We start from the raw sequence: 16,271 nt of genomic DNA, 5'->3' as shown, positions 1-16,271 counted from the left end.
AGCATCAAACAGTTAGCAGCTAACTAGCTAGCATTAGCGACATAGCTGAGCATTTAGCTGCTAAAGCGCTATTTTCTTATGTGACTAAAAAGAAGCTAAAAAGAAAAAGAAGGGGTCCAGAAACATTAGTACAACAATAATTCTAATGTTGCTTTGTGTCAGCTAGATGTTTTTAAAAAGCAATAGTACAATAGTCATAGTAAAATATCATTTTTCTGTTTCTACAGTAGCTTGTTCCACTGGCTCCAAGTGCCTCCCCACACACCCTCAAAACATTGGCCTACATAAACACAATGTCACACAGATTAATAAAAAGTGAAACTGAATAGCAGTTCATTCTGCCTATCTAAAAGAACGATTCAACAAAATAAATAATCTGTATAATCTTGACTCAAGGCCAATTTACTACTGCAACTGCATCTCAGGGACATTATAGTTGTGAGTTTCCACTGTTGTCATGGAGATGGTTCAGTGGTTAAATAACCTGTTTTGGTATAAATCATACTACATAAATATTATTAAAGATACATCAAACTGCAAAATATAGCATACATCCTGAAGTGATGTCTGTCCACTGTAAAAAACAGGACATTTTTCAGCCTGTACACCATTACACATCTTTGCTATTACAAGTAATCGTTCGGTTGTCTACAGCATCTTGAAAGCTAGTGGCTACTAAAATGAATACTTTTCATCTCTTGTGAAGGTTGTCAACTTTTTAAACTCTTGACATTATCCCCACTTGTGATGATGATGATGCAAAGATATGATTCAGCATGACAGATTGCCCGCTCAATAGTTTAGATGACTCTATTTTGTGTTGATTGGAAAAGACATAGATTGTCCATCTGTGTACTTATTTTCGCATCACCGCGGTCAGGGACACTGTAATTGCACGCAGTCTGAATCCGCTCCTTCTGCTTGGTAAGAGAGATCTTGATAATGGCTCGATAATCTGTGACAAGCAGCCAGCTTAGTGTAGCAGTGTGAACCTTGCAGTGACACATTCAGTGAAATATTTCACTGGTGGCTGTTATATTACTGTGATCTTCATGTGGAGCATTGGGGATGAAATGTGGGGTCATGCATTATTATATATTTCTATAATAGTTTACTTAAGTCAAAAACAAAATACGTACAAAACATACAAGTAAGGTATGTTCAAGATTGTACAACAAATACAACATGACTTATACAACTTGACTTATATAAAAACAACAAAAAAACACTGCACCATGCTCTTCCCCTCAAAAAAGATGTGATTTCACTTTTCTAGTGTGGGTAATTACATATTATGGTGTGTAGTCTTGTAGTGTGATATTGTATTAAACAGTCTCAACACTCTGTAGTGTGTGTGTTTCTATTGACTGACTGAATGCTGGTATATATTGGACTGTATATTAAATAACATATGGCAAAACATATTACAATATTTTACAAAATACAAACAAAATCACTCTGTAACATAGTACATATAACAATACTGGATCATAATACGTGTGTATAAATAGTGTATTATTTAAGTTCATATGACCATATATCAGATTTTCTAATGGGAAAATATAAAACACAACACTCAGATACTGCATGATTATTTTGCATTACAATGTTGTTAATGGGTAGATTATTTGGACATGAAATCAGCCTGTCTATCAGCAGTTTATTGATAATATTTCAATGGTGTAGGCTACTTGTGTTTGTATGCTTTCTTTGTTCCATTCAGCCTTGACACACTTCAAGTCATATATCATAACCATTTGTATTTGTCTCTAATGTCACCTCGCCTGGACCATCTATCTTAGATGCACCTCAGGGGGACGACTGCATGATAGAGGCTGCATGATAGTAATTGGACGAGCTGATTAAAACATATGGAGGAGTGTTGCTTTTAATGAGGTCTTGATGATAATGCTAACAGTTTGGGTAAAAAAATAATGATAGTGCCATCACAAATGCCTCACCCTCTGGCTGGAGTTCAATTACATGGCGTTATACTGTATGATGTGTTGACTGCCTTCCAGGCTCCATTATATGGTGATGGAGAGCAGATGAAGCAGAGATTCGCATCTGCGAGCGTTCACTCTGCCTGACACAGTTGCAGCAAAAACATACATCACCAGCCATTTGAAAGAGAAATATCCAACCCTGTTTTTGATTAAAAAATGTATTTACAATGAAAAACAATCAGTCATTTAAGTGTTACGTGAGTGCTTGTTGCAATTTCAATTTGTGAGATATATACAACTGCAATATATCCTGTTTTATACATTTAGCTTCTGCAGCACTTACTGTAAGCATATTGCATGATTTGATGGTGAGAACTGTGACAATTGACATGGACCTTTCAAAGCAAGGCTCACGCCACGTTTCTCCTCGTGCTGACTGGATAATGGCCAAAGTGAAACACAATAATGGTAGCCTGTGGTGGAATTCAATTTGGTGATTATTTTGTTATGATTATAATTACAGTATGTCCACATGGTAAATGGATTACATTTAACATAGTGCAGTTAAGAACCCTTACATCAGAGGCAAAAGAAATGACCTGACATTTCCATAATGGCTGACTGTAACTGCGCGAGTCGTTTTTTTCATTTATAGCTGCTGTCATTCTGGCTGCTCCTTCAGCATACAAATCCATTATTTCCCCTGGAAAACTCATAATTCATAAGCTCATTACAGAGGGTGTGAATTAAAGAGGCTGCGCGCGTCCTTTGTGCAATTTCCTGATCAGGAGTGGCCTACTTTTGAAAGTCAAGAACAGTTTCAAAAGCGTTTATTCTTCCAACTTCTACAGATTCTTGCAGTGACTTTGAAGGGACTTGGGTTTGTCCTCGTCTAATGGAAAGTTTAGATCGCACAGAAATGCTTGTTCTCAGGGTTTCCTGCACTTTCCACTTAGCCATGATGTGTCACACTGCTGCTATGAGCCAGGCTTTTGTGTGGCTCGGCCTTCTGCACAGTCCTGAGAGCACCATTTTATCATCACTTCATGCTGCTGCAGTTGGTCTCTAGGAAGGAGTTGAGGGGGTTGAATATTCTCTTGCTGCCAGTAGGGGGCAGAAGAGATCCACATTCCATACTATGTGTAATCTAATGCCTCCTATCTAATTTGAGGCAGGAGGTGCAGCGGGGAGAACGCCTTTAAGCTCCACTGCCTCTATAGACCCAGATGCATGCAGGGAAGGTCTGCTGCTTCCAAGGTCAGCCATCTGAGGACCAGCACTGACCGCAGCCCCTCTCCTCTTCCACTGATGACCGCTGGACTAATTGGCCATGGGTTGCCTCTGCGACGCTGAAAATGAAACTGAAGTGAGATGACAGCCCCTCTGGACTATCTGAGATGCAGCTTTTTAAAGGTCCCATATGGCAATTGTCAGAGCCAGGGCTGTTTGAGGGGAACTCTCCATATCCTATTTCATTAGCCTTGTCTGCTGTTGTGGATGAGATGTAATGTGGTGGCAAAGTGCATCTCAACATCCCCTCTCTCCGGTGGTAGCTGCCAGATCACCACTAGGGCAAATAAGCTTAGTCATGGATATTGAGTTTACTCCCTCACTCGCTTTTGTGTGTGCTGATTGATGGCGCGTAATCTATTAAGAGGATTTGGGCTAGTTTGAAATTGAGGGCAGAAGTGTCTCAGAATTAGCTTTCTTAATGTCAGGAAATTCGGCTCGAAAACTGCAGGAACAAGAGGTGAGGGCAACTTCAGTGGTGATCTGGGAAAACTCATTAGCCAGGAAAGCTGTTTAGATGCTACATAGAGTCTAAGCTCATAGACAGGAATTTCAAAAAAAAACCCCTTGAGAATGGAAAACATGGAGATATCAACACACCATGGAAAAAAACAAGAAATTTTATTACTGACCAGCCTCAGCCATTTATATAGAGAGCTGAAGAGAAACCGACCTTGAATCAATCATATCACATTTGTTATAATGCAAATTGCTAACACCCTTAACCACTGTGTGTTCTTCCTTTGTAAAGGATATCTTGGTCTCAATGAGACTGGCTGAATAAATTGAGCTTCTAAGCAATTTAAGGGTAATTTCCTGTCTTTCAGTTTCTCATGTTTTCACGTTAATTTAACTCCTTTTTGCTCAAAGAATGACAAGGTAACATTACTGTGTAAAAATAAAGTGTGTTTAAAAAATGCTGTAATTGAAGTAAAAATCCAATCTGTTAGTAAGAAACACACAAGGTGAAAAGTTTGGTGTAATTGAGAATGATTAAAGGCAGGGTCACAATATTTAATATCCGCCTTAAAACAACAGAAGCCTAAATGAACACTGAGACAGGTTTTTCTTGCTGTAATTCCTCCTATTCATACTGACCATTAGAAGATTCTTTCATAATGCACTTACAATAGAAGTGATGGAGGACAAAATCCACAGTCCTCCTTTTGTGTAAAAATGTATTTAAAAGTTGATCTGAAGGTCATGTGAACTATCAGTTGTCCAAATGAGTCAAATAAAGTAGATATCTTTCAATGTTACAGTCTTTTTAGTTTTTTTTAAAGATTTTGTTGGCATAGATGCCTTTATTTAACAGTAGACCGACAGGAAACATGGGAGTGAGAGGGGGGTGTGACATGCAGCAAAGGACCTTCGATCGGGATTCGAACCGGGGTCGGCTGCGTATATGGCATGCGCTCTAACCACTCGACCACCTGCACGCCCAGTCTTTTTAGTTTAGTGCCAAAGTTCCTCTTTTTGTTACTATACTTCCACCACAGCTCAACAGGGAAACACACAGAGGTAATTTGATACTCAAAAGACTGTAAATGTGTCAGATATCACTTGATGTGACTAACTCAGACTGCTGAAGCTCAATAGAAGCTGATCATCTACTTTTAAATGACTATGTGGACACACTATGGATTTTGTCCTTCATCACTTCCATTGAAAGCAGTAGTAGTAGTAGTCAGTATGAACAAGAGGAATGATTACTGTGAGAAAAACCTCTTTCATTGTTAATATGACTGTTCATATGACCTGACTGCTGCTTTAAGACACACTTGACAAATTATGAACCTGTCCTTTAATGCTAACAATGACTGTTGCTAATGCTAAGCTAATGCTTAACATTATCTGTTTGACACTGAAGCTATTGTACTGTTACAGGTCTTATCCTAAACAGGCAAAGAGTTAAAACTGTTAGAAAATACGCTTTTTACACATGCATTTTACGTAAAAATGTTGAAGGAAATATGTATATATGTGTAATATATAAAATTCAAATACTGAAATTAACACAAATTAGGTTTTATTTCATATGTTAGAATTATCAATGCACAGTAAAATGTACTTAGTGATACCTGTAATATATTATCTTGAATAATAAAACTGAATCTGTTCCTCATGGTATAAATATTCTCTGTTAGCTTCACTAACAAGCTAACATCACCACCTCTAGCAAATGTAAACCAAGTCATATTCATTTCCTAATTAAGAATATTTAGCTAGTTTTTCCTGACAACATTATGTTGGTAGCATAGAGGCTAAGCCTGCAGTTTAATGGTATGTGGCCATTCTGACTGATGTGGATATTGTAGATAGCAGTGATTATAGCAGTATGACAGTTGACTGTAGAAACTGACTTTGATATTAACATGGGAAAAAAACAAGTTACAGTGACATAATTATGCACACTGTCACACTGCTAACATATCAGTGAAGTTTTGATCAGAATTTATTTGTATTCCAGCAAATTAAACATGGTTAAAACCCAGGAACACTTACATTTTTCAACACTGACACTGGTGAAAGAAATTAAGAATAGAGGCTAGTGGATGAGCAGCTAGCCCGAAGCTAACACCAGATACTTCAGCTCTCTAATACTGGAGCTTGAGAAGCAAATGTATGTTAAATTTTTTTCTATCAGAGGCAATAGAGGCGTATGGCTACTTTAATTTCTCCCAGTTTGACTGAGACAGGGCTATGTAAGAAATACTGGCCTTGTAACTTGAAGCTTGCCTTTTGGAAATTTACAAGAAAAATGGTGAGTCCCCTTTACAGAGAATTTATATCCGAAATCATTTTGAACAGACAAGTCTGAGAGAAGATTCATCTTTGTTGCTCTGTTTCTTATTGGATTTCACTTTGTTTTATGTGAAAGGGTTCTGAACTGTTGGCTTGCAAGAGTTTGGTGGCCATTTGATAAGAAAGAGCGGTAATGATTTGGTGGTGCAATTACCCCATAGGAGCGCACAACGGTGACAGCTGGGAAAGGACAAGAATGTGTGTTTCAGTGCAGACATGCTGAATGTCAGGCAGATGTAGAAGGAAGCACCCATCAATGTGGAGCTGAATTAGTTGTTATTTATGCTTTCATACCAGCTTCTCTCCAACTTTTTAAGAGTCTGGCCTTTTGGATACTTTATCTAATCTGTGGCAGAATCACAGAAGAATCAATACTTTGATGATAAAACATTACAGTAAAACTAATGATTACAAAGTTTTGTTTTAAATTCCATCTCAAGGTTCTTGTAGGCATAAAATGTGTCTTTCTGCTATTAGAAAGCACACGTGCCATACAACCTCTATCATTTGTTTAATATAAACATTATAATTGGAAAGAAATCCAACTAAATTGCCTGTTATCCCTTAATTACTCAGGCTGACATTGATGTTAGCTGGCAGGGGAGGGCTTATTTTGGCTTATTTTCCCTCTACTAATCAGCAGAAACCGACAAACGTATATATATATATATATATATATATATATATATATATATATATATATATATATATATATACAGTATATATATACATATATATGTATGTATATATAAATACATATGTATGTATATATAAATACAATTAAAGGGTCGTTACATGTGTTAAAGGTGTTATAAATAATTGTTTTTGCCACTTGGGGGCAGCAGAATGAGCTGTAAACACTTTTGACTTATTATATGTATAATTAGCAAATAGTAGCCCAGCAGACAAGGAGAAACATTAGCATTTATTTGGAGTTGTGCAAATTTAAGTACAGTATTATTACGATCACTTTCCTTTTAGCTTTGTTTTTGCTCACTACTAACTCCTGAGGGAAATATCAGATCATTAGTTACTAAATGATGAGTTACTTCCAATATGTTCACCAGCTAGTCGCTAGTAGCTAATGGGCTTGTGAGAGCTTTTTCACTGAAAACAGCTGGCTGACTATATATAGAAACTATAAAGATGAGAGCAATGAGACACAACCAAAACAGTACAAGTTTAAGTTTTAGTAAAACTAAAACAATTGTTGAAAAATGCTTCATTTCTCTGTAGAGTCAGCAGTTGCTTGATAATTCTCTGTGGATTTGAGCAACCCCATCACATTAGACAGTCATTTAACCCAGTGCTTATGTAAAAAGATAATTAATGCCAACTTTCAGCAACTTACAGCTTCATTTATTATATCCACACTTGTTACTGTTTTTAATTTTTTTCAGTTGATGTTTTTCATGCTCAGGAAGACGACGCCAATGTTACTAATCCTGTCTTTTATATCTTAACCGCTGAAGAAAAAAACACCAAAACAAACATTGTTTCTGTCTTTTTTTGTTGCATCTCTTTTATTATAAAGTTGTATTGCTGCCCTACACTGTTATGATGTATCATTATAATGTGTACAGTTATTAGTGATAAGTTGCTGCTAAGAAATCACTTTTTATAAAAAACAATACACGTTAATTGATATGAAATCAAAAAGCTGACTATCACACATTTCTATTTGAATTACTGGAAGAACAAAACCTAACAAAAAACTCTACTCACTTTTGTATATATTCCCATTAGAGGACATCCATAATTAACATATTTAATCAGGTACTAAATATCTTATTAGTAAACATTATGAATCTAAAAGTTAATGTTCGTACTTTGGATAACTTCTAGAAATGATTTTGCTCCTGAACTGTACACGTCTACACATAACACATGCTTTACTGCATATTTAAGTGATACTGTATATTGGAACATTATGTTTGGATGACAGAGTGCACCTTTGTTCATACTTTAAGATAAGTCTAATTTGATGTTAGTTGTGTATTTGGCGCTTACTAATATGACTCCTGTGGTACTAAACATATTCTTGAATAAAATACAATTCTCTTGATGTCAGAGATCAGAGTCACCTTCATAACAACACCTGTGCTGCTGAGCTGGAAGCAGTCTGATGCCTTTTGTATATGTAAATTTAATTTAAATGGTTGCAAACACACTTATATGGGTTTAGCGTTGGTTCTGTGATTGAAGTGGATACACTATGCTTAATCAACTCAAAATTAAAGGCACTCCATCTTTAATCACAATTTTTCTTCCGCTTTAAAAAGGAACAACTTCCTTTAGTACTCCTACAAGGTAGGAAATTGTTATTATTTCTAATTAATTTGTGCAATAAAACATTTGATTACATAATGATTTTGATGGGAGGATGATTCTCATGTACTTGGTGAATCAGTCCATTTCTATCATTCTCAGAACTCAGTGCCAGACTCCTAACGCTTTCCCATTCCAGTTTATGAGTGGATTATCAGTACTGTCACCAAGGCGTTAATGAAATGGGCGCCAACGATTCTGGGGATGTTTTTTTGTCGGTTTAGCTGTTATTAGTTATAGATCTGTTAAACAGGAGGTACAGATCTTGCACACATGATTATAAAGGCAAATCTTTTACTTGTTTGCAGTGACACAATTGTGCAAATGAGATTTTTTTAACAGGAAAAACTACATTGAAAACATCTGCAAAGGAAGACAAAGTGTGTAGATTGGAGATTTCTCTTAAGCACAATACTACAATACGTGAATGTTTTTATGACTAACAGAATGACAAAACACAGTTACTCATCTGCTGTACTTAGGTACCAAAAGTACAACCAGTTTAAATTACTTGCACAATAGCATATAAAGAAATCTGTGGGATTTAAATCCAAACAAAAACAGTAAGCTCAAAAATATAGCAAACCAGTGTAAAAGTTACTGTCCTATTTACAGCAACACAGGCAGCACATTTATAATTTAAGCCCACAAGTATTCAGATGAAAACGCAACAAATATAAAAAATACAAATCTCACTTTGGGCTTGTACCGGGAAGAATAAATATTACAAACCTGCTTCACTTAAAGCAAATATAGACCCAAGTCATAACTATGCCTGTTGGTGTAAAGGATGTACGGAGCACTCAACCAACTTTCATATAGTCTTTAGTGTCTATGTCTCTTAATCAGTAAAAAAAGGTTCTTGGTCAGTCTCCCCAACATCCTGAGCTGCAAACCAATCTCCAACTTGCTGATGTCTTTTTCATGTAGTGAGCCTGTTGACAGGTAACATGTTACCAGTGGTTGGATATTTGGAGTATCTGTACTAATGTATATCTGTAATATTTTATGTACAGTCCCTAACATACTTTTCAGTTGTTCAGCCTGTAAAAAATTATCATATTTTACAAACTGATCATGATTTATACAGACGTGTGACAATTAAATGGAATTAAAGGAAAGACCAACGTAAAGCTTCAATGCTCCTTGACATTGATTCTACAGTCTGTGAACTCTACTCATCATTCTTCTAAAAGATATTCCATCATTTGGTGTTTTGATGATGGTGATGGAGAATGCTATCTAAGACATTGGTCCACAATCTCCCATAGGTGTTTTGGGTTGAGATCTGATGGCTGTGATGGCCATAGCTTATGATTCACATCATTTTCAAACTCATCAAACCACTCAGTGACCCCTCATGCTCTATAGATGGGGACATTGTCATCTTGGGAGATACCACTCCCATCAGGATAGAAATGTTTCATCACAGGATAAAGGTGATGACTCAGAACATCTTTGTATTGATTTGCAGTGACCCTTCCCTCTAAAGGGACAAATGGACCCAAACCATGCTCCCCATAAGAGATCCACTGGATCCTCCCACTGTAGGGGCCAAGCATCCAGGCCTGTACCGATTTTTCCTTTAATGTGCCACCCGTTTGTATACAAGGTATTATAGAAGATAGAAGCAATGTAAGGTACCTAGTAGTTGAAGCTGTTAAACATATAGTAAAAAAATTTCCCCATAAAATGTAGTGAATTACAAGTATAAACTGTCATGTACTGAAATATATATTCATATATGAAATTATGAGACTATGCGCAAAAACACCTCAACATAATTGGGAACTCTGACTCAATGCGTTGTCCTGCCCCTGCACACATGTTTGTCATTCAGCTAATTAGGCAAGAAGGGCAGGATAAATTGCTACAGCTTCAATGTGCTTCTGATCATTTAGTCATGGTGACTCATCTGTACCTAGGTGTGATAGTCTTGGCTGTTTTTGCAACAACTGTTGCTAATGCAGGTATTTTACACACAGATGCATGTAGTAATTTGTCACTTTTTGCATATTTGTGTATGGTTTCATGTATAAAAAATCATGAAAATTTGTTTGCAGATATCCAAGTAGCCTGTGCAAAAGACTCTATAAAAATCATATGGAAGATTGGTGCAGGTTTGGTGCCAAACGCATCTCGTCTTTTCCTTGGAAACTGCATGGCTTCTCATTTAGATGTTTTGCCCACTGGAGAAGGGGAAGTAGAGTTCGACTACCCGTTTGCTGAATGCAGATTTAAAAAACTGGTAAATGTTGTTTATTTAAAACTTGTATGTCTTTCATCCACTTTAGTCTTAGTAACCTGTCACTCATTTACAGCTGAAAGGAAAATTCCTCATCTATCAAAATGAACTGACTTACAGGCCACAGTCAAAGTCAAAACCTGCAGCCTTTAAGTATCCCATTGAGTGTGTTTATAAAAGGTAGAGTATCTTTTTAACTGAAAATCCCATTTTTTGCTGAAGTAAGGGATGAGGAAATTCTCAATTATATATTTCAGACCTGAAGGGTGGGTTCCTGCATTCCTAAACCCTGGATCAGGTTTGTCTGAGGGTCGGAGTGGCCTGATATTCCACATGGCACTCCTCAATGGTGAGTCTGCACGCTGCCAAAACTACAGAAAATTCCACATGAGGATATTCCGAGACAAATTCAACCTGTTTATTTTCCCCTACAGAGCAATTAACATCCTTAGCAGAGACAAATGTTATCCCCCTGGGCTCGTACATACCCATATGGGCCACAGTGTACCAGGTTGACCATCAGCCGTTGTTGCTGTTGATGGAGGAATGTGTGGCAGCCACAACACCAGAGCTGCACCCTAGCAGCCAGGTTTACCCCATCATTAACAATAAGGGGTAGGATTCATATACTGGTTAGTCACTACAGTAATCGCTCCAAAAGATGGGCCTCGTTGCTAATCTGTGAAATTTTAACTTTCTCCAGATGTCTTTTGGAAAGCACGAAGGGGACAGCCAGATTCATCCCTCGGCACCACTCATCTTCACTCATCCTCTACATGCAGTCCTTCCATTTTGGTCTTGGAGAGCCAGTAAGAGAAATGTTCACTACTCTCTGACCAAGTTTAAGTTTTTAAAAATGACATGTTTTATGTGTTCCTCAGGTGTACATCCACTGCAAACTGGTCGCCTGGGATCCTGAATTTCTTGGTCAAGGCAAGAAAGCCTGCCACTATTCAAAGGAAAATGGGTAATTATGGTTTAGAAGAATTGTCTGGCAGTTTGGAAAATATTGTTTGCCCTGTATACCAATTGCTGCCTCCTTACAGTCATGAATATAAATTTGGGTATGGACAGTAGCACCACTGCTATTTTAATTCCGTTGTGTTAGCAGTCAGATCTATGCAGAGTTTCAAAGTTTGTTTTCTGCAAAAAGGTTACATTGAGCTTCACTTCACTCTCTCCAAAAAGGTAGTCTGACTTAAATCTGCTACTGAACTTGTTTTTTTAGAATTGACTAAAATTGTCAACACCAAGCTGATGGCTAACTTCCTCTGCTCTTTTCTCAGTTGGGAACTGCTGGATGACCCATCTCAGAGCAGGCTCTGTAGCTGCTGCGATTCAACATGTGCACCACGCTCCAAAAGAACAGTTGATTTGGGTATCAATTTTATGCCAACTTGGTTAATTTTGAATGGTGCTTTCTCTTAAAATCACTGCCGTCCTTTTTGTTTCCTTCAGCATCCCAGCAACTGAATTACAATTCTGTGTTGGGACCCCTCATCGTAGTGGATCCGTCTGACTCGAGGGCCCACAAGTCTCAGGTATAACAAACCAATTATTTCTTCAAAAATGGGTTTTGAACAATGGATGTAAGAACTGAAGTTCCTGATCTTTAACAGGATAAGATCAGTCTAAGCTGATGGGAGAATGGAGGGATCTTGTTCAGCAGAGGTGGCAGTTGCAGATGGCATCCTAACTTGCAAGACAGCTGTACAAATACCTGGACTTAATGTGTCTGCAAAGTCATCTGAATGCAATAGTAATGTCTCAGTGTGAGCCATCTTAAGCATTCTGATGTACAAATAAACCTGGTGTAAACTGCTGTTCAGTTTTGTCATTTTATTCTTTTTAATTGACATTTCAGTTTCTCACTTCTCATGCATGGTGTTTCAAATAATAAACATTGCAGGATTGGTGATACAGATATTGGTTCTAGTATAGTAAGAGATTCAGTTGACAATGGAGTCCCTCTTATGAACTGAATTTCTCACTTCCATATGCAAGTTAGGGAATCTATTGTATCTAGTCACTGGTGCTATGAGCCATGAGTTTCTTTTTTTTTTTTTTTTTTTTGTATAGGCCCAAGGGATTGCCCCCATTGTCTGTTCCCTTTCAACCTGTTGAGCTTAGACTCTTAAGATGGGGTCTTCAAAATTATAAGAGGCTGTAATCAAACCATAATTGACAATATTTTACTTGTGATTTGTTCAGCTTATGAAAGTGGATGTCTTATGTTGACATCAAAAGTGGCAAATGGATAGCTACCCAGTACTTTAAGATTTTAATCTTGTGGTGTTTTACTTTTGGTAGGCTTGTAAGGCTGTTCCAGCATTACAAAGCATGTTCACTCCAACTCACTAACATTCTTTCATCCAAGTCATACATTATTTAAGTTTAACCTGATACTGTATTATATTAACATGGTAAGGTTGTCATTGTCTCAATTTACCACTAGTGTCTTGTTTTTTTGCTGGCAGTTTCAAGGCATGGCACATTAACTTTGAAATTGTGGTTTTACATTACTTGACATTGGCGCAAATAAGAATCTAAATGTAAGTCACTAATATAATAACACTGTCAGACCAATCTTTGTGACTCAGATGCTATAGAGCAGCAGTTTTGTGAGTGGGATCTGGAATTCCAGGGGGTACCCAGCATAAAGGGGAATAATGGATGTTCTCTATAATCCCATAACTAACACAGCAAAATGTGTGATCAATTTTGTCATGGGTTTCACACACTTATGGAGATCCTGGGACAAAAAACTTATCAAATGCAGGTCTGTGGTCTAATTAGATTCAGTTTAGAGGTCCTTGAAATGAAAATGTTTGAGAACCACTGCTGTAGAGGATCCAGCCCCTGCAATGACACAACCATTTTTCCCCACTGAATACCAAATGCCTCTTTCACCTTTTTATGATTAATTATACTGAGATATACAGAAATATAATTTATATTAAATCAACATTGACACCTGTGTCAATGTGATTTATCCTATTAACCCCTGATTGTCACTTATATATATGGTAAAGAACTAGACTTGGGCCACGTTTGCATGCATTTGAATGGAGCTTCAAGGTTTTCAACATTGGTAGAGGAAAATATTAAGACAGTCTAGATTCAGACTATTCTCTCTCTCTCTCTCTCTCTCTCTCTCTCTCTCTCTCTCTCTCTCTCTCTCTCTCTCTCTCTCTCTCTCTCTCTCTCTCTCTCTCTCTCTCTCTCTCTCTCTCTCTCTCTCTCTCTCTCTATATATATATTTAAAAAATGTGATGCCTGGATAAACCTTGAATTTACACATACATGTTAAAATTGGCAAAGGTCAAGATACATTATATGAAAATGAAATTGATCTTATATGTGGGATGTTGCTCTGCAAGCTCATTGTAATTAATTTGATGGCCTGTGCACCTGAGTTTGCTGACACACTCCAGGTGAAAGAGGTTTTCTTAATTGTCACTCACCCAGTGTCAGAAGGAATACAACCAGCAGTATTGAGTGTTTAGTCATGATGGCTTCTTTTTGGCAAGGTGCACTGCTTTTGAGCTTTGCAGCTGCCATTTCAGTGCATGCAGGTATAATATTGCATTACCAGAAAAATGAGTTTTAACAATCCTTAATTCAAACTGTGTACTGGTACAAACTTGACTTCTTGTGTCCTTTACAGACATGAAACTGGACTGCAGACCTGATTATGTGTCCCTGGTGTGGACAGAAAGCAGAACATAGGCTGACACCTCACTTGTCTGCCTGTTTGCCCACCAGCATCACAGCCAGGGAGGCAGTGTTCAATGTGGACAATGATTGTAACTTCAGGAGACTGGTGAGTACACTACCTCTAACTGGACACTCTAAGCTTTTATTTTCTACAGTTTAGTAACCATTGTTAATCTTGTAGGTATGTGGGGATCAGCTGGTGTACACCAATGATCTGACCTATGAGTCTTCTTACCCACATACAATCCTTCACCCACCCAGTTGTCTGTGCATTGTGTTAGTGTTCATACTGCTCTGATATCTAGTCATATAAGGTACATGTGGTCTTGTTCTCCAGATGTATATTAAACCTAACCAACTACTGACATCTATTTTTTTTTTTTTTTAACTGTGCTGGCCGAAACACTGGTACCCACTCATCTATGACCCTGTGCTTTAATACATCTGATCAAGGAGATCAAGTGTTCCACATGGGCTTATGAATTGTGGGTGCTCAGATAAAACGTCACTGACAACTACAACATTGCCATGACTAATGACCTAATCTTTCTACTTGCTGCTATAGATGACTTCTCAGGCCTGGCTACGTCTACCAGAAACACATCATGGACATGTGGTTTGCACAAACATGTTCCTTTCAAGTCACCTCCAAATGAACCCTTCTCCTGTCACAGTGCAGTGGACAATCAAATATCATGGATAGTGGTAATCAATATGATAATGTAATGTTTTGATACATTCTCATTCTTTGATGTTTAGAACTGATTTAATACTGAATGAACCCTACTGCTAAAAGTCAAATCACTTTACCTCAGAAAAGTGTTGTTACCCTAATCAGACAGGCTAAGGTAAACGTGGTATAATGTTGAGAGTAGTCATTACTGAAAATATTCTGTGTGTAAGCTGATGAGTGTCATGATGTTAGAATATTACTAATAGGATGTCAATTCAGGTCTGTTATATCTGTGCCAAAATGAAGGATGCATTTTCTTTAATGTGTAAAAATGTGATAGGAGTGATGAGAAATTAAAGAATTAGGTTTTGCTTTATAATTAAAACAAGCTATAGACTAATACACACTACTTCCCCTTTTTCTTAAAGTTTGGAGGAGAGAAAACTGGGAGACGACTTCTAAGTCTTAAGTTTTGCTAAATCTTTGTTCTCTTCGACGCTGACTTTCACTTTGCTTTAACTGAGTTTTCATGAGTTTACTAGTCCTGATAAATGTATTAGTGATTCAAATATGGTCACATTTTCAAAAGATTTTTGATAATTCAAGAGCGCCGTTTTTGACTCTTTTTGACAAATTAGTTACGTTTGATTATCGGCCAGCCGATCTGAAGCTACTAAAATAATAACTAATTGAAACCAGCATACGCTCATCTGCATCCAGAGCCCGACACCGGAGCCCAAGAGATCGCCTCAGAGACGATCACTATTATAATCACTATTATTGCCTCGACTGCTTATATGTTTAGTCAAATGATCTGTGAGTATTATTGACAATTGTGTGCCTTTTATGTCTGGTGTGAACACAGATTGGTTCCCTGACGCCTAGAATTCATAACTTCAGATATTTGACTGATCCAGTAATTGATTGACTTTATCCAAGTTTATTAAACTGGTTTACAGTATTAATTGTGTCCAATCAATCCTGTAATTTCCAGAAACTTTCTGGTGGTGCCCCTGATAATGAGGTTTTCTTTTAAATAGATTATAGATCTATTTTTTTGAAGAGGCAGAAATACACTTATCCCTTCAGGTTTGCATTTGGAGAGGATGTCTATTATCACATTCTATACACTGAATATTCTTTTGAGGGCAAAATCAAATGGTGTCAACGCTGGCATTATGGACTGACTCATATCAATTCAACAGGTTTAACCACTGCAAACTTGCTTGGATCCCTCTGGTCTTGACAACACTAAGAAGGCCTGCTA

General features: G+C 37.4%; 1 protein-coding gene across 1 annotated transcript; it reads left to right on the top strand.

Moving 5' to 3' along the window:
- The first annotated feature begins 10,272 nt into the window (after positions 1 to 10,272).
- LOC128365116 (uncharacterized) lies at positions 10,273 to 12,292 on the top strand. The gene is made up of 10 exons (XM_053325753.1): positions 10,273 to 10,339; positions 10,433 to 10,617; positions 10,691 to 10,794; positions 10,872 to 10,963; positions 11,049 to 11,229; positions 11,318 to 11,423; positions 11,496 to 11,581; positions 11,901 to 11,992; positions 12,073 to 12,155; positions 12,234 to 12,292. Exons 1-10 carry the CDS (start codon positions 10,273 to 10,275, stop codon positions 12,252 to 12,254), a joined length of 1,017 nt encoding a protein of 338 aa, XP_053181728.1. The 3' UTR covers positions 12,255 to 12,292.
- Positions 12,293 to 16,271: the final 3,979 nt, after the last annotated feature.

Source organism: Scomber japonicus, chromosome 9 (assembly GCF_027409825.1).
Source record: "Scomber japonicus isolate fScoJap1 chromosome 9, fScoJap1.pri, whole genome shotgun sequence".
Taxonomy (NCBI): Eukaryota; Metazoa; Chordata; class Actinopteri; order Scombriformes; family Scombridae; genus Scomber; species Scomber japonicus.
Note: the sequence above shows the minus strand (reverse complement) of the source record. Positions and strands in the feature narration are given on the sequence as shown.

Excerpts from the sequence above, each read along its gene's own strand:
- LOC128365116 (XM_053325753.1), top strand. The coding sequence starts at position 10,273 with ATGGTGACTCATCTGTACCTAGGTGTGATAGTCTTGGCTGTTTTTGCA. Across the intron at positions 10,618-10,690 it reads AATGCAGATTTAAAAAACTG|CTGAAAGGAAAATTCCTCAT; the intron begins GTAAATGTTGTT and ends ACTCATTTACAG. Across the intron at positions 11,582-11,900 it reads CACTATTCAAAGGAAAATGG|TTGGGAACTGCTGGATGACC; the intron begins GTAATTATGGTT and ends CTCTTTTCTCAG.